At 37.6% G+C, this 24,263-nt stretch overlaps 1 protein-coding gene across 1 annotated transcript in view; it reads right to left on the bottom strand.

Annotated features, from left to right (window-relative positions):
• Positions 1-217: 217 nt before the first annotated feature.
• GUCY1B1 (guanylate cyclase 1 soluble subunit beta 1) overlaps positions 218-24,263 on the bottom strand; it is a 45,706-nt gene continuing 21,660 nt past the window's right edge. Inside the window, exons 5-14 of the mRNA XM_075751762.1 lie at positions 20,601-20,798; positions 13,177-13,407; positions 11,693-11,809; positions 10,715-10,848; positions 9,714-9,911; positions 7,612-7,849; positions 6,628-6,768; positions 5,334-5,488; positions 4,895-5,021; positions 218-1,545 (exon numbers count right to left, since the gene is read on the bottom strand). Of these exons, the coding sequence (XP_075607877.1) occupies positions 1,522-1,545; positions 4,895-5,021; positions 5,334-5,488; positions 6,628-6,768; positions 7,612-7,849; positions 9,714-9,911; positions 10,715-10,848; positions 11,693-11,809; positions 13,177-13,407; positions 20,601-20,798 (1,563 nt within the window). The 3' untranslated portion in view covers positions 218-1,521. The remainder of the gene's footprint in view (positions 1,546-4,894; positions 5,022-5,333; positions 5,489-6,627; positions 6,769-7,611; positions 7,850-9,713; positions 9,912-10,714; positions 10,849-11,692; positions 11,810-13,176; positions 13,408-20,600; positions 20,799-24,263) is intronic.

The raw sequence follows: 24,263 nt of genomic DNA, 5'->3' as shown, positions 1-24,263 counted from the left end.
AGCATTAATCTACACATTTTGAACACTACTTTAATCTGAGGACATGAACCATTAACCAGAATGTGGGAGATTCTTGGACATTTGGAAACATTGCAACAACGACTCAATAAACTATTTAAACTTGGACTTCAAATTATGGAATGGAGAACATACTTGTTTTGTATCAAACAATGAAATGCAGCTTTCACCTAAAAGAAAATGCCAGAATTTCTGTAAGTCAGTGGAAAAAATAATTTATTGCAATTTCTTTTGCACATTAACATGAAACATTTATACATATATATTCTGTGCTGATAAGGTATACTAGATATAGACAATTTTTATACACGAAGTAATTGCACGATCCTATTTTATAATGCAAATATTCAGAAATTATCAGTCAGATAAGAACAGATATTATTCACATAAAAATGCATGGTATGTTGAAGTTATGGAAGGTCTATGCATACGAAGCCTTGTCCACTTTTACTAACTGTATCAGCTGATAAAAGACACTATGTCCCCTTACAGTTAAATCCCTTAATTATGCCAGGATGCCTAAAAAATTATCAGGTACTCCCAAGGAATAAAATAAGATCCTTTCTGAAAATTAGAGAGACCAAAGCAAAAGGCAACCATGACAACCATGTCCCGGCAGCAAGCCTTTCAATTCTGGGGGCTCAATCAGAAAAGAACGAAAGCACTACAGATGGTCTAAAATTGTCCAGCAATCTATCATTAACATGACAACTTAATTTAGTTAATATAAATCATTGAGAAATACAATGCAAGTGAACAGCATTTCAGCAGAAGTACATTGGCACATGCTTCAAATGGCAGTATCAGACAAACAACTGCCCCCTTTCAATATAGAAAATGTTTACATAGTGTCTACAAAGGGAAAATGCAGGATGATATCAAAAGAGGAACCTTTTCCTAACCAGAAATTTACAGTGCATCAAGTGTTATTCACAAATCGAAAGGGAAAAATGGCAATAGCAGAACTAAATCTGATAAACAACATTTATACAATAATTTTCATAATGCTGCTTTAGGAATTATTTTTAAAAATAGTTCTTTAGGTTCATTGTTCTGCCCAACAACTGAAGTACCTATCTTTCCAGAAATGTCACGGATTCACATAACCACCATACTTCAGAGATGAAGATGAAGATGTGAAGCATGAGATTGAAGTGGTTAGTTGTGGCGTGCATACTACAAAATTTTATTCAATATTATCTGGTGATAGGAAGGGCCACATGACTGACATGCAAAAATGCATATCAAAAAAAGGAAAGCTTGAAATACATGCTCATAGCAGAGATATAACCATACCAAACATTAAGGGGAAAAAAAAATAGCAAGCAAGCCTGGAGAAAAAGGGTGAGTATGATTTCAGGAGTAGCGCAAAAGATAATGGTACTGCACATGGCAATGGGAGATATGACGTGAAGTAACATCCATAATTCAACCTTACTGCCTGGCACCCTATTTGGAGACAGTATTGCACCCTATCCAGCGTCCTCTTCCTCTTCCCTCAGCTCAGAAAGCATCTTGCTTTGTTTCCTTGAGTGCATGCAAGTAGAATTTGAGAAGTAAGGGATTTTTTTTGAAGCAACAACATGGTGGGTCAATGCAGCGACAAAATACATTTTACAACTTGCAACCAATGTCAGGAAATAATAAAAACAATAAAACACAGTATAGGTAATGCACGTATTTCTTTTGCATGTGTTGGATGTAGGTAACAATTCCTACATTCCCTGATGAACTACCAGCTCTGACCAAGATACTTTAACTTGTTCCCATTGGTAATATGGGGACAGGGCAGGAAAGAAAGGTATTTGAAGGTGGGGAATGATGGAAACTGCAGTCAGGCATCTGAGGCTCTCTGCAAGCTTCAGTTTTTACAACAAATCTGTTTCTCAAGAGGGAAGCTGCAGCTGAACCTCTGCTAAAATAATTATAGTAAATATTAATCTTATAACATGCAAACAAGCGGATGCAAAATGAGTAACTGGTCACAGTTGCTTTTGTTTCATGTGTATTTCTGATGCAATTCTAATTTTTGCTGTAATGGTATCATGGAAGAGAGATCTTCAGTGGAAAAAAGTAAAGGAGCAGCACTCCAAACCAACAGTGATTCTTGTCGTTCTCAGAAGTAACTGCTGTTCATGGTGAGTGATACTAGAGATGCCAACTTAGGAACCAAGTTTGAGGTATGCTGAGCTGCTCCAACCCTATCATTTTCTACAGGCCTAGCAGACAGACAGCATATTTTAAGCCTTCGTTTCACATCTTTATGCCAGCTGTAAGTATTTTGTCCTCTTTCCTCACCATACATTAATTACTGGGCTTCAGGGTAAAATATTACACTGATAGATTTGCAAATGCTGACCTAGTCATTCTCTAAGGAATACAATGAAAAAGAGAATATATTACTAATGTGAATTTATGCTAGATTTAAAGATACTGGAGGTAGAAAACTTCACAGTAAAAGAATAATCAGCAGAAATATCTTCAGGATTATTTAAGAAATATTTTCATGTTTACTTCTATAAGCCACTTCTTGTAATATTCTGGAGTGACCTTTCATGAAATTTACCATATAGTTTCTGAATATATGTTAACATGCCATATTTATTGTTATGAACAGTCCCCCTGAAATTAACGCCACTGCACATGATAATACATTAGCATGTGTATGTGTTTGAAAGGTCAGAGAGAATAAGATTCTGAAAAGAAAACCAAGACTACACCCTTGCCTAAAGCAAAGCAATTACTCTAAGGTAATCAAACATAAAAAGTTGGTAATCTGATTTCTGCTTTTGGATTACAACTATTATGTACAGCCTATAAAGTGCCAGAAATAACATGGAAGAGTACCTTCACAAGACAAAGAGAAACTGCAAACAGTTCAGAAAATCTTAAAGCAGTAAAACTCAGTGAATCTTTTTGTGTATGGACAGATGAAATTGCGCAGGGAGTGAAAAAGAATTAAAAGATTAGATGACTATATTCTTCCACTTTTCAAAATCACCTCTGACAAAATGATTATCAGTTCCAACCACCACATGCATGTATCTTTATAGTAGGCTATTCTCCCAAACTTACTACAATTTAGAAAAGCTACCTGTGATGGGAGAAGTCCTTCTATCTGTAAGAATTACATGTATAACTGAATTTCAGAATTAACCAAAACTAACAAAAATTAGACTTTTTGAGTGTGCTTAAACTGTGAGTCTTAGGTGCTCCTGAAAATCAGGCTGACAGTATTTTTCTGTCAGGTTTATTTCTGCCCCCTCATGTCCCCCGCTACAAAGCTCAATTGCTAGATAATAGTATCAGCAAGTACCTCTCACGATTAAAAAAAACAACTGTTGTATAAGATCTCTAAAAGGAAATTGCAATATTTAAAATTCTAAACTATCTGAACCCTATATTCATATTAAAACACATGTGAAGCTGAAACAAGGAAAATACCCACCTGACTCAGTACCCCTATGAAATTTTATATTTAAAATTGCAATGTGCCCTGCTACAAAGGATAGGACATAATTTATAATCAGAAAAAAGTGAAAGGTGTTTAATTAAAATATATTTTAAATACAACTATATATTTGAAAGAATGGTAGCCTTGTGAAATTATAGTTAATCTTGATATAGAATAAAAATAGAAAAGTATTATCAAAAGTGGCACCCAGAATATTATGATAATATATACTAAAATACAGACTTCAGCAGAGTTAAAGTACAAGCTCTCCCCTGAAGTTTAATACGGCGGATTAATACCAGTAGTTACTATTAAAAAGTCAGTATTCATATACTTAGGTGCCAGTGGTAATAAATCTGGATTAGATATCCTTAAGAGCCCAAACAGGTTAACAGCTGAAACTTCATTTTCAGAAGCATATGAGTATTCAGACGTGTAATTAATTTCCTGTGACTTACAAGAACTATTTCAGACAAGGTAGCTGATGACTTTCATTATTTTACTCAAGTGTACTTTTAAGATGAGATTAGTTTAAAACTCTTTCTTTTTGTATTACTTCAGGACAAAATTCAAGCTATGTAAATTACTTTTATCCTTTTTTCTCCCTGTTGGTAATGGATGGAGTGTATGCACCTGCTCAGCTATGGCAAATCAGCTGGCATACTGTAACCTGATTAAGTGTCTAAGTTTGTAGCACACTTATGAATATATATCTAATTGGGTTTTAATGAGATTTTGGTTAATACATGGCCAGACTTCTGAAATTGAGGCATAAACTTAAAGACTACTCAGTGCTTGAAATGCTTTACCCTACATCACTTTGAGAAGAGGATTCAGGCTCATATATCATTTAGAAGAAACAGTTTTCAGCCTGTATATTTCTAAAGCAGGACCTCTATCATGCAACAGTCTCTGAACAAGCAGATCCATCTGGGGTTAACAGACCACCACACACATCAGGTGTGAACCTGCCTGCAAGTAGGTGCTGGACTGCTGCCTAAATATTTGAAGGCACATTTATTCACTCATTGTAAGAAAATAAATGATGAATTTTGAAGTGCTGATAACCAGACATGTCAGCTAAACAGAAATGGACATTATGCTGCAAAATCTAGTACAGTGGAGAAATCTGTAAGAGGAGGGAGATATAAATATTTAAACCCTTGGCATTCCCTCAAGGACTTTTTAAAATACAAAAGTATTCTTTCAGGGACTGCACAAACTGCAAAGACAAATAATGAAGGACTTTAATGTGCTCTCAAGATAGTAAACGCATTAATGAAATACTGTTGTACAAAACTCTTCATTTTTTCTAGGGAACATTTAGTTTTGGCAAATGCAAATGGATCTCAGTGGTTTAGATTAAATTTGTCATGTTTATGCCTTGTTTAAAAAAAATAATTACACTCTGGTTAGTCATACCTCTGTCTCTGTACTCTTTCTGGACAAAAACCAAACCTGCATTGGTTCTTTTTTACCCTTCATAGAAACCGGACCCCTGTACTCCAGGTGGAACTGAGGGTCTGAATTTTCTGGTGTCATAAGACACCTGAAATTGAAAGAGAAAACATGTAAATGTATGTACTATGCATGCACGCCACACACTATATAAAATATTAAACATGCCACAGATATGCGATCAAATTAACAAGAGTCAAATCTATCTCTAGATCATTATTATATTTGCATACCAATAACATATCATAATGCAGTCTGCCACATAGTTTTATGAGAACTTATGTACTTAAAAAATGTGTTGCAGGAGTCCTGTAACTTTCAACTCCAAAGACACTTTGATGTGATGCTGACAAAGTGATTTCTTTTAAGATATCAACGCCAATAAAAATACTCTATCACTCACCTGTAAGTATATTCAGAGACATTGATCCTTCCCTTTTCTCCAGTAGTTTCTGTTCTGCTAGTTAGATTGACAGTATTTCCAAAGAGACAGTAACGTGGCATCCTTTGGCCTATGACACCTGTGACTACCTCACCAGTATGGATTCCTATTGTTATCTTTAGAGAGAAAAAATAAAGTTTGAATATTCAAAATCAATGTAACTAATCTGATGCTTCTGACTAAATAAGGGTATTATGCCATTTCTGTCTAATAGAGTTTATTTTTTCAGTGTGCCACTCCTGCTTCTTCAAAGCCTTGCATTTTGTGTTTTGTGTCACTTTTTTTTACTGTAGTGCAGTGTCATGGCTCTGCCTCCCACATGAAAGGACAAACTCCATATTTTTCCAGCAGGTACCATGCCATGCTGCTATTATGAAATTAAAATAAGTGGGAAGAGAGGCATACTCTGCAGGTCTGTGTTTAATGAGTGCTCAGAAGATGCAGAAATGGATGGTGTAGGTCAAGAAAAAAAGATGTTTCCCAGAGGAAACATCATGGTATTTTGCATTTAAAAACTCAAGAGATAGGACAGGGGTTTGGAGAAGCTCATTCTTATAGCATGTTACAGTTATTGTAAAGCCTCAAATCAAACCTTCTTACTTCTTTGCTTAGTGACAAAGTACACAGATCTAGGCTAGGTGTTAAACCCATAACATCATGTAAATAGAAATATGCATCACACTCATTTATTTTGCTCTCACAGCCTTCTGATGAGGACAGGTCAATGCAGCCTCCCCAGATCTGTATTAATGCCACAACATCTTCATAAAATCCCACAATGAGTGAACTTTCACTAATATACATTGTTGCCAGTAATCATTGCTATACCTGCCTATGGAACTGCACTTTTCTTTTTAATGCAGTATTTTCTCATGCTGACGTGAGGATCTGAAGCATGATCAAAAATATCAGTGAGGGAATATTATTGTTCTCTTCATTGAGATGAAGAAGAGTCAACGAATTGTACTTGATGCGCAGTGAGAATATATTGATTAGACTGAAATGATCAGAAAACAGACATAAATGATGCGGACTTAATTTAGTCCTTTAAAAAGGTTAAGCACAATAATTAGATTTTAAGGTCTGGGAAACACACGTCATGTCTACATGTGCCTCTTCATATTATTTGTAGATATCAGTCTCAAAATCTAATAACAAAGCTTGCATGGACTGGGACTTGAGCATTGCCCTGTTTCAAAGCATTATCATCATAGCAAAGAATGGGCTCTTCATTCAAGCCCACACAATTACTAACCTGTACAGGCTCACCATCAACTTGAACTTGGCCTGCTATTTCCATCATATCCAATGCCAGGTGGCAGATAGATCGTGCATGATGAATGCAAGGCTCCGGTAGACCACTCACTGTCATATACTTGTCTCCAACTGTCTCCACCTATCAAGATATATATTTTTCAATTACTTTATTATTGTGGGCTTTAGAGTACTAGAATGGACGTCGTGCTTCCTTCAAGATTGTTTGTCCTTTCAAATAGTTTCCCTTCACTTTCATTCAAACAATCCTAATTCCCATCATCTATACTTGTTATTGAAGAGAATGTATTATATGCCCACAATGTAACAAATTAAAATGACACCATGTTTGTGTGAACTTGAGCCTCTCTTTTGGGGTCTTCTGAATTTCTGTAGAAACTGAGCACTATGTTTGTTTGGACTCACACCCTCAATTCACCTGATACAAGACATAAAATTGATTTCTAGTAAAAGCTGGGAATGAATATTATACATATAAACGCACAAGCATACACATCTACATGGGGTATATCTATCTACCTATCTACCTGCTACCAGCTGCATCTGCAACTACACCTCATTCCTAATGAAGGAATGAAATTCATATTGAGTAACTGAATAATAAGTTATAATTTACAACCAGGACACCCAGGTATATGACTGAAAAACTTAAAGCACAGGGTCAGCAGAACCACAAACTGCTTGTAGAAGTGTTCACATCTACTAAACGTGGAAGTAGATTTATATATCCACCTAATGGATAACTGTGCAGAAATCCTGCTGAGAACTAAGCCTTTTATGTTCCTTCACACATTTAGAGATAAACAACATACTCTTCTTTAGCTATGTAGTATCAGGTAACACAGTTCAAAGACTGAGAACATAACTATTTTTTTAAAAGCCTAAAATCCAAAGGATGGAAAAGAGTGACATAGTAAATTACTGAAAAGTCACAGATTAAATACTTTGAAAATCTTCTGCTTACCTTATAAACAAATGGATTCCTTCGTGAATCAGTCAGAATATCAAATCTTGTGTAAAGGTCATTTAAAAGATTAACAATCTTCATGGCTCCCTCTCCAGAGGCATGTTTACTACAGAAGGCATTGAATCCAACAATGCCACTGAAAAGAATGGTCACATTGTCATACCGCTTAGCTGGAACAGGACGCTTGTGTCTCAGCTCGTTTGCCACTGATGGTGGTAGAACAGAGTACAGTAATCTAAACGTGTAGGTAAAGAAAGGCACAAGCAAAACAGAAAGAATGTGGAGAAAGGTCTTTACATCAGCACTCTTCACATATTAACTTAGTACCTCCCATAGGGTTTATAACAAACTCGCATCATCAAAGAGCAATATAAAAGATGTTTACTGAAGAGTATGTTATTTGGGAAACAGGAATTGATCTACATCAGCATACCTAAAGCCATGACATTTCAAACACACATTAATACATCTAAATTACCAACAGAATGAGGCATATATTACTAATTCTTATTACATGATCTCTTAATAGTGTCTTGGATAATTTTTGCTTATTGCTTAAGGATTTCTGCCATATCCTCAGCTCATATAATCTGGTTTTACTCACAGAGCCATAAAAACTACAAAAAAGGCCATGAAGAGATCAAACCGTTTTCCACTTTGATTGATTCATGCATTGCTAAATGCTTCCTCTTCTGTTGAGAATGCTGCTTTTAGGGTTTACTGCATGTTCTATAATTAATAGTCTATATGATATTAACACTTGTTCATATTACAAATTATGCAAATAAAATCCAAATCACAAAGGGAGAGCTTCACCCTACTCTCATGTGTATTCCTTCAACCTTCTAACTGCCATCTTAAGGTGTATTTCCCTCCTCCCACAGCTAAGTGGGCAAGCTGAAGATCTCTGACTTTTTCACAAATCTTGAGCATCATTTTGCACACAGCATCCTGCACAAACCCTCATTAGTTGCATTTTTTGCAAGTTCACTACTGCAGGAGTTGTAATTAGTGAATACTGTTGGCACATGATGTAGTAACTGACACTGTCTGTTCCAGCGGCTGCCAAGGCGGCTAGAATTCCTGAAGATAAAATGAATTTATAAAGCAAGTCAACAGGAATGAATAGAAAAAATATTTTTTTAGGCGTCTTTTCTCTCTGACTCTCCCATCCACACTTTTAAAGTCTTTTTACAATAATCTCCATTACACTACTACAGAAAAAGAGTATCTGTCAATAGAATTCATAGCACAAAAAATGTTAATTCTACTAGTAAACAAGTACAATCAACAAGAAATTCTATTACAGAGATGGGAACTATGTTTTATAAACAAGAGTCAGCCATCAACCCCACACTGCTTGTCACACAAACTTTTCTTTGATTTACCTGCCAGTAGTCCTTCAACTGAGCCGCCACAGACTAATGCTATGAATTTGATTTTATAGTTACCCGTGGAAATGGATTTGGGGCCCAATACATTCAATTTATTATTGTTATGTACTTATACCTAGATAGCAGTATTATCTAGGTAGACCCAAATCCATTTCTACAGGTAACTATAAAATCAAATTCATAGCATTAGCCTATTGCAAAACTTCACCTTTACATAGCCTACTTTCGAGGCTTGTAAGATACGTGTTCCTGTTCTATTAAGTTGTAAGCGTGGCAGTCCAGAAAGACAAAGTGGTCTACAGCTGGTATTTGACAGAACTCTGTCAAATAGTAGCATTTTGGCATTCATCAAATACATCTTGGCTACAGGGACTGCATGTAAGAAAGTTTGCCAAACTGCTGTTTTAGGTAATTCACAAAGCAAAAAGGATTGTCAGTTCACTTCAGATAACTTTTCCTATCAGGGAAGGAGCCATCAAAACACCTGTGCATGTAACAGCCTAGACTGCAGATGACATTTGACAATCTAAATAAAGAAAAACCCTATGAGGTGTTAAAAGTAAAATGTTCTTTCCTGATTCCAAAATAATCTGCCTTGCATATCTTTTATATTCCTTCCAAGATTCTGTTACTCTTTGAAGAAGGTAGCTATAAATAATATATTGCTGTGACTGCTTCAGCTCAAAATCAAGATTTGGTTCTTACGTGTCTGTCTTTTTCTTTTCATCTTCCAGTGCACGCAGTGTGTGCTGCAGTCTGTCGGTGAGGATCTCAAGCTCTTGAGTCAGTTTATATTCCTCTCTGAACTGCTCTCCCAAAAGAACCAGATCACGGGTAGCATCATGCAATGGAATATCACTCAGATATAAACCTCTTCTGGTTAAATCATCCAAGTTCATCACACTGCAATGTGAAGAAATGTGTAATAATATGGGTACAATTAAACTTGTCAAAGGAGCATTTAAAAGTCAAATGAACAGCAGAGGCTGCTGAAAAAACAGAAGAAAGACGATGCTTGTGATGAGCTGTACAACACATCCCTTCTACAAAATACCTTATTTATGTTCATTCATGTTAACACAATGATTTTTGCATTTAAATACAGAATTCTCATTGATAAGTTCCATGAATATATCAAATGTACATACTTCAGTACATAAATAAAAGCAAGATTATGTTAAGGTAGCCTCTTCCCCTTCTGTCTTCATCCACCCTCTCCCTTTTACACAGGAGAGTAACGTATCTTAACTGCAATCTGATGTGTTAGTTCAACATGCTTTCAGCTAAAGAAACCCTCCATTCAATCTCCCATTCCAACCACTACTTTATAATCATCACTGCTCTATTACATTAAAACTACTGCAAAAATATACGAATCCACATAGGAAACCAAATCATTTTGACATTTCTTAGCACTCTCAGAGTAAGGAACAAAGGACAACACTTGCCAAAAATCATGGAATCATGAGGAATTCCCATTTGCACAAACTGGGCCAGAGCATTCCAATGTTTATATTGAATTATTTAATAATCAGTCAAGTTCTGATGTTTAAATGCTTCTCCCTCTTTTAGTATAAACACATCAAAATCAATGAAATCAACACTTGGACCAATTAATCTCTGTAGTACCACTATCATAAGTGTTCTTAAAATTAGTAATTGTAAAATGAAAATCAATACTATAGAACTCTTAAGGTTTAAAGTACCTCGGCGAACAAAGAAAGAGAATGCTGTCTGCTTCTGGCAAGTAGATCATTTGCCCTTTCAGGCGTAAGCAGCTGATTTCTGTGCCAGTCAGTTCATCTTCACACTCCAGCTTTTCCACATCCAACAGCCCCTCCTGGTGATGAAAAGTCACAATTATATAAGGGCAATGGTACGTGTGTTACACACCAGGCCACGTACATAAGTGCCTTCACTGTGAAGGCAGTCAGAATGTTTGGAATAGAGTTACAGCCTACATTAAAACCCAATTAATTTCTCATTTGAACACCATACACTATGCATATTTTAATACTGTTATTTGCTACCTCAAAGATATAAAGCATGGTATCTTTCTTTACATTCATGTTCATAACTTCTTGCTTTCTTCTGCGTCATTTCTTAACAATAGTTTGACAAAAGTATTGCCTATTCTATAAAGTTGTATCTGTGCCTGGGAGCATCTCTAAGAAACCTTGTTGGTTTCTTTCAGGTACAGTTTTCTATAAATAAACAGGCTCCTTGACATAGCGGGTGCTACTCTGCATGCTGCATTTATTCATATCACCCACCTCCTCTCCTGTCCTCCCTAGAGAAAAGGACACAGAACTGTGTATGAACATATGAGCCCAAGCAAGAAGACATTTCATATTTGTCTCCCATATTGTTATGAAGCAAAAGTAAATGTAATTGCCTTTTCACAGTTACTTTGCTACAATGCCACATAATGGGTTGGCCCCTTGCAAAGAAAGCATCAGACATGAAATATATTTACTTCATCATTCCTATAAAGCATTCTAATTAAGTAAGAGCTACACATGAATTCACACCTGTGACTTTTTCTTGGCTCAAGACTCAAAAGGGACTGAGAGTACCACTGTGCAAAGAATTTTCTCTGAAGACTTCTGAGCTTTCAGGACTTCTTCTTATCTCTCCAAAGCATACTTACTTAAAGAAAAGCCAGGTGAATATTCTCTAGTTACCTTGGTCCTCAGCACAAAGACTGTATTGATATGTGAGAGGATCCCATGGAAACTAATGTCAATATGAGGCCGGACCAAGGAGAAAACTGACAACAGATTGCAATTTCCTGGCTGCAGCTAGAATAAAAAAGAAGATTGTTATGCTTTATAATAAAAATATACATGGTAATTATATTCAGTTTGCTTAGATGACAATACTGAATGGAAGAAAAATTTATGCATTTCCCCACAAGGGTTTTAAAATAAGGATTTTATATTAGAAGTATATTGACTTAAAGTGCAATTCTAGTCTGCAAAATTACTTTGTAAAATTGTGTTAGACCATCACATTCATTATCTGGCAAACTATTCCCACTCTACAGTAAAAAAAGCTTTCCAGTATTTTCCTCCTAAGTGACCTCCTTCAAACTGCCTTTTCAACAAGCTGTTCTCTAAAGCATCAACTCTGATCATAAAGATTCTGATAGCCATCCTCAGTAGGCTGAATAGTTAGTTATGGCTGTTCAGTGACTCTTTCAAATTCTTCTGCAAAATTGAGACAAATCACCAAAAACAAATTGCAGGAAAAAGCAAATAGCGTAAAATTGCATTTTAAAAGTATGTAAATGATTCAAAAACAACATAGTATGTGCAACATTAGGCCTACATAATTGTAAAGATTGTTTGATGTTTTCATCATCTTACCTTTTGCTTCCCTCATATTACTGCTTTTCCCTGTTGCTTATTTATAGAAACACTGTCAGCTCTTTCAGACAAGAACTGAGGTATCCTATTCATATACAGAATACATACCATTAAATGGACCTCTGAGTACTCTTTTACTGTAAATAACCAGAAGAAATTGTAGCAGCTGCATTCAGTTGAGAACACACACACATATATATATTTCACAAACAAAGTTTGGCTCATCTTAGTTAATACTGATGCTTTTGCTGCACAAGCCAAGAAAGTATACTACAACTTCTGTTACTCTGCTCTTCAGTTATTGTGCATCTGACAGCTTAAGTATCTGAAAGCATTACTGCCAAGTAATATATATGGACTATGTACCTGCTGCTACACTATACAGTAGTATGGGCAAGACCATTTTTTGAACCTCAGGCCAAGTTGCACTGACTGTCTCACGTCCACTTTAAAGAGTTACCTGCCACTTTCATAGCTAATGTATCTAGGAGTGAGCTACGACAAAGGATCAGGTATCAAGCCAATACCTGAATTGTGGGGGTGATAAGGTTTTCTCTCCTCAAGCTTATTCTCTTACTGCACACTGATATGATCATAAGGAACAAAGCTGTTGTAGAATTAGGGCTTATTTCTCAGTACTTCTTCACAGAGGAGCACAACGTAGTAAATATTATACAGTTACACAGGAACACTGTTTAGATCGAGAATCTTGAATCCATTTTATTCATCTTCAAAATAAACCTGTGATGCATCTAGCATTAGGAATCTCTATGATTATTCATGCATGAGAATCATCTAACCTGTGGAAGGACTCTGTATATAGCATTGCCACACTGTGTGACCACCAGATCTCTGTCAAATATGATGTGGAAAGGAAAGGCCTTGCAGAAAGTATAGGGACTGATGCGAGACTCTTGGGTACCATTTTCTTCAAATCTGTCAAGGTCTTCATAGTAGTCCTCTTCTTTAGACTCTTTTTCTTCAATTAAAAACTGAATGTGGTCACATTCCTCATTTCTCTGTTGAATAACCTACAAAAATGAAGGAAAAATGAAAAACTAAAACTCTGCTACTCATGAATAACTGGAATGCTACTATGAAGACTAGGAATACATTTAGAGCAGAAAGATTAATTCAGACATGATATTTGCATCTTGAAAAATACTGTATTCTAATAAGTATTTCTGATTTTAGAGAGCCTTTATAATTCCAGGTGAATAATTACACCTTTGCTTAGCCACAGTTGCTCTCTGCATGAACAACATATTGAAGATCACTCAAACACAATTTATAAAGCCTGAGTAAAAGGCACATCCTGAAATCAGGGGTTCAGGCTCAGGTTATGCTTGCTTTTATCGGTACATGCCAGAAAACAGGACTCTTCCCTCCTCCGAATGAACGTGTGGCAAATCAGATCACTTGAATCCTCATTTTGACGAAAGCTGTTTGCACACACACAACAGCAAACAGTGCTGACCAGAGGACAGGCACGTCACAGTCAGCCAGAAGATGGATGGAGCAGATGTTTGAATATACAGTCCTTACGCATTCAAGCAGTGATAACTGCAACATCAGGACCAACAGATAAAACTAAAAGCAATGACTACCTTCTGCAAGCTGCATTCCATACTAAATGAAATCACAGCAAAACCAGAGTCATCTAGGTCAGTCGAATGTCAAATAAGTGTCTTGAATATAGCATTTCACACTTTAGAAATTTCACTCAAAGCTAGTAAAAAATATGAAATTAATACGGATTATTTTGTTTTCAGTGAAAGTCATGTATTGCAGATAATTAAAGCTAATAACTAATACAATAACATAACTTGAGAGGCCAAATTCACCTTTTCTCAAGCCTAATTAGATTTAATGACTGGAACAGAACAATTCTATTTACACAGTATTGTTTAGTGGCAACTTTCTGGAACATGTTGCACCTGATTCTACATTCATGTTGAGTCTGATCCTAAAGCCACTGAAGCAAAAAAGACTTCTTAAAATCTAATGTATCCTGATTCTGCCCTTCACACATAGTCTAACCACAGAGATTAACAGTTACAATATGGAAACGGAACAGATATGCACAAACACTGCACTTGATCCCTAAGATGTTTAGTTTATTAAAAATTTCTCCTCCACAACTGTCAGCCATGCTAGCTAGTGAGTTGGGGAGTACTGAGTCCTTTATTTGTTCCTATACAAATGGAGCACTGTGAAACAACAAAACAATATTTTATTGCTAAATTATGCTTAATTTAAGAAGGTAATGTTCCTTGATCTGCTATTCGACTATTCATTTAAAGGAAAGAGAGGCTTTTCTGGAGGACAGTTCAGAGCAGGAGCCTGATTTAGGTGCTCTATACCATGTGCTGCATAAGTTTTCTCTTTGTATTGCATATGTAAATAACTTAAAGAAAGATCAGCCTACTAAATTTACCAGCTAATGTATGTACCTAATGTTGGATGCATGAAGAAGTTCAAATATTAATGATGATAAAACCTAATTTCTTCAAGAAACTGTGTTGGTAATCCATATGGCAGTGTGTGGCAAAGAGAAGTGGGAAATTATGAGTTAATAAGACGTAAACATCAGAAAGAGTGGTGGTCATTTGAGGAAAACAAGTTATGTGCATTTGTCTAGGAAAATGGAACATAGGAGACTGGAGACCTAGTTTTCCTCTGAATTCAGGGTTTAAAGTTTCTCCATGTCTTCCTCTCCTTTTAAACCATTATCCCTGAAATTGTGAGAGACTGTGGCCATACTGAGGACTGATAGAATGCAGTTACAGTCTTAATTCTTACTTTCTATCACTCATACACACTCCCACAGGTTTTATTTTACTATTACTATTATTGTGTCCAGGGATAGCTGAGGTCATACACAGTAACCTTTTTCATACTGTGTAGAATTATCACTAGAATTGATCTATGCTTCCAGATCATTTCCAGTCTTGGATCTTACTTCAAAGAGTTGCTCTTGCCACAACTGGGGAAAAAAATGCATACTTTGGATGAAAAGCTTCTTCCTTTGGCAAAGCAGTCCTAAAGTTCATTTTTAAAGATCTAATAATTTTTAAGTAAATGTTCATATTAACAGCACATAACCTTCCAGAGATCTTGATATTACCACCTAATGGCCATCTTAGTCACTTGCATACTAGTATTCTGCTACCAGCCTGCACCTGAATTTATAGGTTTTTTTCCTGCTACCATGCAGCACCTAATGGATTTTTCATAACTGCCCTTTTTTTCCATTTATTAGAAATGAACAATGCATCAATAAACAAAACTCAAGTGTTGGTTAAATAAAAAACAACCAACCAACCTATAAAAATAGAACTGCTACATGCTTCAAGACGTCTAGCTAAGTTTGAGACACGATCCTCCAACCCTCTACAGATCCTACAAGCTTACACAGTGATGAATCAGTCATCATACACGATGTGCTATTTTCCTAACCTTTACAGATTAGCTGCAAATTTCCCAGGCATCTTCAAATTCATTTGCAACACTATTTTTGACCAGACTCCAGGGCACCTAGAAATGCTTGCTGTACTACATGCATCACATTAGTGCAGCAAATGAACAACAGGCGAAACACATGGAAATGTGTCAGCCCTACGAGACAGCCACTGTGCCAGCTGCAGACTCATGGTAAACCTGATATGCTGTGGACATGGTTGGTTTCCTGAATTTGATTCAGGTCATCCATGCACAGACCCTTATTAACAGAAGCTACAATCATACCCATCTCCAGGCTAAGAAAGCTACTGAGTCATCCTGAAATAACTTCCCATTGGATATGTAATTTCACAATGTCTTTTCTGCTCACATCATTTATGTACCATCTAATCTTTCTATGTCATGATTTCATCCACCTTGTCAGCAAATTTAAAATGAGCACTTCTGCCATTAACATAATATGTTAAATTCTGTCCCTTCACCCTTGTACCTACAGATCCAACATAATTGACCAGATATTTATCTGGTATAAAGACCTGCCCTAGATACTCTGCGGTAAGCTTAACTAGAATAGAACTTATCTATTGTTTCATTCTGCAAGCAAAGTTTGCAAGCCACAGAATTTCAGTATCATTTAAATATTGTTGAAGAAGCCTCTGTTAAATGCTTGACAAATGAAAGCTCAGTGACAGAAGCAACAAAGCCAGGAATCAAGTCTAATTCTTCCTCCCCCTACGGTCTTAGCTGGTGAAGTGACATCAGTTCACCAAGTCTAAGAGCTCAATCACCATAGTAACTGCAGTTAAAAACTGAAGGGAAAAATCACTCTCCTGGTTTCAAAGAGAATATGTAACATCTAGCTGCTAACCTGCCTGTGCTTTCCAGAAGATGTATCTTCACAGTTTGTCCTTGCTTAGCCAAGTGAAAAATCACACTAATATTTCAGGGAAGGACAATTCAGAGCAGTTATTTTAAAATAACTTTGTGGTTTAATATACCTGAGGAGCTTCACACAAGATATTAAATCAAGCAGTATCACTGTGATACACCATGTATAACGAACACATGCTATCTGTTAAACTTTCACTGATGTATCTACAAAACAAGACTCAATTCTATAGATATGAGCATGTCCCCAAGATAAACTTGTACCTCAGCATAAGGGAGGGACAGAATGTCCTTGGACAGGGACCTTTTTCCATCAGTGTGAAGATTAATACAAAGTCAGGTTTTTGCCATTTAAAGGTCAATACAGGATGAAATTCTTGATCTCTTCTGATCAAAGCTGACTGTGCAATGCTACTTGACAAATGCCACTGCAGCTGTTTCAGGGAGATCCTGAGGCAAAGCAGTTCACTGTGGAAATGATACTCCTGGCTTTGCACACCCAAAGTTAAAACTGTGGGAACGTCTCCACCTGGTAGCTGGTTTCAAAGCAGATTGTCTCACTGCACTGAACCTCTGAGAAAGGAGCCAGTGAAGTTTCTAGCTGCCCTTGTCTCAGAATTAGAGGCTGATCATGCTCCACGATTGACTTATCTTCATACACAGCTAGCATTTTAATGTGTGGATCACTACTGCTTGTCCTCCATGACAAGTACCTCCGTAGTTTCTAGGTCAGCTCTCCAGCTGGTCGCATTCTAGCTTTGTTTTTTACATTGCCATTAGTACTGAGACAATCTGCAATTATCATCTTGTCAAGGATTTCCCCATGTCTTTTCTCATTTTATATTGTAAACCACCATCCCTGAGTAAAAGAAAGATTTTGATAGTCTGATCTCGGATAATAACAGAACTGAAGAAGTCTGTTTTCCCAACAGATTTTTGGGCTTTGTAGGACTGTACAACATTCTTCATTGACCCGTACTATTTGCAGCCTTGAGGGAATCCCTGTCCTGACTTCACCTTCACAGGTCACCCTCATTTATACATAAACAACCTCTGACAAGTGAAGCAAGAGAAGGCATAGCCAGAAGGCTGCTAACAGAGATCTCATGCCAAATCTGGTCACCAGCACCATAAAGATTTTTAGTTTTATACTGAAACTGGCAGAACTTAAATATTCTTAGCACGTACTCAAAGTCAGCAATATCTCTTGGGACAATACCTGCTGCAAAAATTATATAGTCTTAGCTCCATTTAGCTAAAAATGGATTACCATATCAGGGAAGATAAGGCAAATTGGATTTGAACTAATTAATCGATTAATGTCAACTTAGGCTTTCCTGAACTATCCAACTGGAACTGTGAATCCAACTTCAAAACAAATTGCCTTCCCTTCAGTGCTAATAGAGTTTAACAGAGACAAACTGAGACCATTTTTTATTTTTTTCTTGCCTTCAGCATGCACATACCCTAGGTATTAAAAGAAAAGGCACATTTCCTGCAGGACACCATTCTGGAAAAAGGAAGCCCTACTGTATTTCAGAAGAACACGTGTGTGTATATATACATGTATGTATATATAAAATAGTTCTGTGTGAAACTGCAGAAAGGTGATAAAATGAAACATTTTTTTCTATTTAGCTATTTCTCCACCCAAAGAAACAATTTAGGACACAACAAGAACAATGTATTTTCCTTAATATTTACTTTTCCTCTTGTGATCATGATATTCCTTAGGTTTTCTCTGCAGGTGGAAGGAGGTGATCCTTCCCTTCTACTCAGCACTGGAGAGCCCACACCTGGAGTGCTGTGCCCAGTTGTGGGTTCCTCAGTTCAAGACAGACATGGAGCTACTGGAGACAGTCCAGCGAAGGGCCACTAAGATGATTAAGGCACTGGAGGATCTCTCATAAAAGGAAAGTTTTCAGTTTAGAGGTAATACTAATTTTTAAGCACCTACGTGCTTTTGGCTCAGATGGTCTGCAAGAATGGTTTGGATTTAAATTAAACTTTGTGCTCACTTACAATAGGTTTAACCAATACTATTAAATTTCTATTTAATTACAGTACAACAACAAAGTTTCCAGAAAAGCCTGACAAAGTCAAATGAAAATGAGAAGTAAATTTATAATCAACATGTAAAGCTGTATGCAACATATATTATTTGTATTATATTTGCCATATATTATAAGTACTGTCTTATACAATCTTCTCAACAAAGTAACATTCAGACTGAGAACACTGTCAAAAGTTTGTTCAGGTAGCTGCTTTGCACAATCCAGGTTTCTCCTCTGCCCACTGATCATTTTTGTCTCTGCATGACCCCTTGATTATGCTGGCAGAACTCCCTCTGATAGACAGAACACCAAAACACATAAAGGAACAGATGTGGGTAAAAATAACCCAGAAAAAACCCACCTATTTTGAACCCAGTTCGTTTCCTCAGTCTAGTTTATTTTATAGCTTGACAACAGCTGGAGAGACACAGCTGAAGAAGCTGTCGTAGGACAAGCTTGAGCAGTAAGAGAAGGGAGAATGCGTAAGATGCCTGTACTACCAAAAGAAACGCTTGTCAAGCAACAGCTTTAGCACTGTTGCAGCCAACTTTCCAACAGGGTCCACTTTGTGTCTCTCAACACTTTGAATAAACAGGGACCTAAGAAAAGGAGTGTTTTGATTCTGTTGCATCCTTCTGTATCTGATTACTAACACCTGCTGCAAAAATTTGTTTGATTCTACAAAGTAGACTCTAAACAAGGACATCAAGTATATCACCATCTCTATGCAGAACTAGCTATTCACTATAAACCTGAGCTAGTTTATAACAAGGAACCTAAAAGGCAAATACTCCAGTATAGCAGTACAAGTACCTTTGTCATTGGATTGCTTGTAAATCTCTTACCTGAGCAAGATCATGTTTGTGTGATACACCTATGAAAGTGGAACTGATTTTTCTGAGCAAGTATACAATGAAACTGTGCTAGAAATGTAATGTGACTATGGAATGGTTAAAAAACCAAAAAAGAATGCTTGCTGTACCTGCTTAGATTCTTTTCTGCTTGATCAAAAGTATTTTATATCATTTGCAGTATTTCTAAGACCAAAAAGCTTTTATTTGCTGTTTTCCCCAGATATATCTGCACCTTGAATCAAGCTCTGACTTTATACCATTACATATGTAAGGCCTGATCAATTAAATCTTTCTGTTGCTCTGTATGGACACAAAGCAGAAACCTCTCTCCCATTTCACAAGTGACTTAGCACACATGAGTTATGTAAACTCTGCGACTGAGGAACATTTTTCCACTTCTGGAGCTGTAGGTGTATATCCAGCCACACTCCCACACAATGGTAGTATGAGACCCACAAACACATCTTGGTTCTGGGAAGGACCTGGCATGCAGGCTGCAAGGAAAACACTGCTCGCCAGCCAGGCCTCATCAGTGCACATCAGCCTCACGGTTTGCACATAGATGAAGAATCTAGGACACAGATACAAAATGTCTGTGTTGTCACAGAACAGAGTAGACAGTAAGAAATATATGCCAAATATAAAATAAAGTGGAAAAAAGCATGCCAAATAAGCCATTATCTAATTTCTGTGCCTGTCATCTCCTTCTTTGAATAAGGGGATATTGTTTTGAACTGTTCCCATCTACGTCTGTTTGTAAATTAGTGCTGCCCTTCTTAGCACACGGCTGACCTGTCCTTAAAGCAATACAAATGATGATGGCTTTTCCTGAGTCAGTACTTATGCCACAGTTTCACACAGGACAGTAACAATGAAAATGATTATTTGCCATCGCTTCACTTTTGATTTTCTTGGTTTTGTCCTAATGTCATAAACTTCCAATGTGTACATCCCTTCAGACATTACCTTCATATCTATTTCTGTACCATGGATCTGTTGAGCTACCGTTTTGATGATTCCAATGACAATATCCTGGAGACCTTCTCTTTCTGAATAGTAATGCAGAATGAGTCCCTTCCCCTTATCCGCATCAGTGCATCTAAAGGAAGGGGCTCGCATACCCGGGTAAATGGTAGCAAGGTGGTCATGCAAAGCATCCAGGTTCTGGAAGAAGAAATGAAAAACATGATTATAAGGCATTCACTTATTAGTGCTTAAGAAAGTAAGTACATATTCTGTATAACCTGATATTCTGTATAATCTGATCATCCCCTTTCTCTGACTGCTCACACTCCCTATGCATTTGCCTTATCATTTGTAGGACTGTCATTATAGCAGGTTTTTCAGATTCTTTCCATCTACTGTGGCAATATTAGGATAATAAATGGCATCAAAATTAGCACTATTAAAAATTACTCCAGATAATACAAATTCATGCTTGACTATGCTGTATTTTGAAACACTCTGATGACTAAAGACCCTATGTGTGTGTCCTGGTTCTGGGTCATCCATCAATGTGAAATGTGCGCCGCAATCAAGCAAGCCAAGCGGGTAAAGCCTCTGTGGTACGGAGGCCGATGGTTGAAATATAAATATGGGGAAGCATGGCAAATCGACTACATCACACTCCCACAAACTCGCCACAGCAAGAGTTATGTTCTTACGATGGTGGAAACAACCACTGGATGGCTGGAAACATATCCTGTGCCCCATGCCACTGCCCGGAACACTATTCTGGGTCTTGAAAAGCAAGTCCTGTGGCGACATGGCACCCCAGAGAGAACGGAGTCAGACAATGGGACTCATTTTTGGAACAACCTCATAGACACCTGGGCCAAAGAGCATGGTATTGAGTGGGTGTATCCCATCCCCTACCACGCACCAGCCTCTGGGAAAACTGAAAGGTGCAATGGACTGCTAAAAACTACCCTGAGAGCAATGGGTGGTGGGACCCTCAAACACTGGGACACACATTTAGCAAAGGCCACCTGGTTAGTTAACACTAGGGGATCTGCCAATTGAGCTGGCCCTGCCCAATCAAAATTTCCACACCTAGTAGAAGGGGATAAAGTTCCTGTAGTGCGCATGAAAAATATGTTGGGTAAAACAGTTTGGGTTATCCCTGCTTCAGGCAAAGGCAAGCCCATCTGCGGGATTGCTTTTGCTCAGGGACCAGGGTGCATTTGGTGGGTGATGAGAAAAGATGGGGAAGTCTGGTGTGTACCCCAAGGGGATTTGATTTTGGGTGAAAATAGCCAACAAATTAAATTGCATGATGTTAATAGCAATATACTGTATCAATGGTATGACCATAAGAATCACCCAAAACTAATGAAGGATGGACTTTGAAACTGAACAAAGTGCCACGATGATGGAACTAGAACTGACTTCAACTGGTGCCCAGAAACTTTATCGAAAATCACATCTTTGACATCCAGACTGTGAGCATGGACCATACCAGATACCCTGGCCGTGAAAACTCCGGATGCAGCGTGCAACAATCCAGCAGCACGCACCATTGCTTCTGCTCTGAGAGACTGTAATGGCAGATGGAACCCAAAGCCATGGACTAAATGAACTCGACAGACACTTTAGAGCGATAGCCCATAAAGTAAGGCAATGAGATCTGTAAAATAATCTGGGCATGACGTAGATGGTATGGAATAAGGGGTGGATAATGTCCTGGTTCTGGCAAGGATAGAGTTAATTTCACAAGGAGCCAGGACAGGTGAGCCAAGCTGGCCAGGGGCTATTCCATACCATGTGACGTCATGCTCACCATAAAAGGGGGCTAGTCGGGCAGGGGTGGGCTTGGCGTGGCCGGGGGTCAGGTCATGGGATTGGTAAATTGTTCTCTGTTATCACCCATTGTGAATATCTGTTATCTGCACTGTTGATGATTGTTGCCCTCTCCCTCGCTTAAAAAAACTGCCCTTATCCCAACCCTAGAGGCTTTGCCGCTGTTTTTCCGTTGTTCTCCTCCCCATCCCGCCGGGGGAGGGGTGAGTGAGCGGGCGTGGCACTCAGCTGCCGGCTGAACCACTTGGGTGTGTTTCTCAATCCTGTAACTCATGAACTTTCATCCCTTCCAATTCTAGTCCTCCTCTTCAGATGTGAATTTAGGTGTTCAATACAAATAAGTATGTCTGAATAAATATGAATCTTTATCCTTATTCTCAATGAAACAGACTAGTTCTGACATCGTAACAATCAACCCAAGTTTACAAGGCCCGACAAAGTTTCAAATTTTAAAGTAAAGATTTAAATGATTGAAAGACCAACCTTAAATACATATTTTCTTTGAGAATAACTGAAAAAATCCACAGAATACATAGAACATATCACAACTGCTGTAACAATGTTTCAGAAAACGTTACTCAGGAAAGTGACAAGATCTTGTAGTTTTCCACCTGATGTCCTGGACATCTTATGTATTTAACTTTAAATTTTGACCAGACGAATAGCTGTCTGGAGAGGAAAGCTAAATGATAAATTGATAGGCATATCTAATACAGACATTTAAAGAGAACAATGAGATCAAAATCATACTTAGAACTCAACACTAGCTCTGATTTTGAGCAATTATCAAGGCTCCACGTTGCTATTTACTGTATATTTAACACAGAAAGAGCAACCTAGTTTGCTGGATAGTGTTGCAACCCACATAATGGGTTTACCTATGTGTAAATTCATACAAATCCTTTACATCTTAAATCCAGAACATTACTGCATATTTTAAATGTTGTTCTGTAACACACACACACACACCCCCCCAAAGTAACTGCTACCACCAGGCTCTGCATATTGTTTCTGCCAGTACAAGGAAAAGTGAGGCAAAAATATTTTCAGTGTGCTGTCTGGGCCATTCTCCACCTTTCATGAGCATCTGTCGATCATCACATTTGTGGAAGAATGCTGAACTTGATTTCATGTCAGCTGTGAAGTACTCCAACAGCTGCCTCTTCTCCTGGGAGGCCTCCAGAGGAAATGGGACTCTTAGAAATTAATTCCTTAGGATGCACTCAGCCTGGAACTTCCTCCTTCAAAAGGAGTTTGTTATAGAAAATGGCCAATGTCAAGGATAGAATTTTTATAAGATGGTAGTCTAATTACAAACATTTAAGTCTGGCACAAGTGTTGCTAACAAATGGCAGTATCCCCATTCTCCAAGACCACTTTGCTACCTTACTACCCATTGCTTCTGACTTTGGCCAAGGTGTCACAGGTGAGCCCATGTGATACGCCCTTCAGTCTTTACTCTCTAATCCAGAGTGGGGGACTTGCCCAGGATGTATTGCAGCTGCTTACCAGTCCCCAATGTGTCTTTTCTCCCTATTCATACAGATTATGGGGTGAGCAAAGAGCTTATTGTATTCAGAACCTTGCTCCAACACACAGTCAAAAAGCAGTAGAGATGAGCTTCCAGATCAAGGAGTGAAATCACTCCCAAATCCTGCCATTTAGACATTGTCATTGTCACTCCTACTCCTATTTTTTTGTTGTGTTTGATCCATTCTAAAATGATATTGCAGTTTCTGGGAAAAGAAATGTGTCTTATTTTCTAGTTTGTTCACCTGCTGTGGGCCAGAGGTGCAGTCAGGTACAGATAATAATAAGTTAAGCTCTCTC

The sequence above is a fragment of the Balearica regulorum genome, chromosome 4 (assembly GCF_011004875.1).
Source record: "Balearica regulorum gibbericeps isolate bBalReg1 chromosome 4, bBalReg1.pri, whole genome shotgun sequence".
Lineage (NCBI taxonomy): Eukaryota > Metazoa > Chordata > Aves > Gruiformes > Gruidae > Balearica > Balearica regulorum.
Note: the sequence above shows the minus strand (reverse complement) of the source record. Positions and strands in the feature narration are given on the sequence as shown.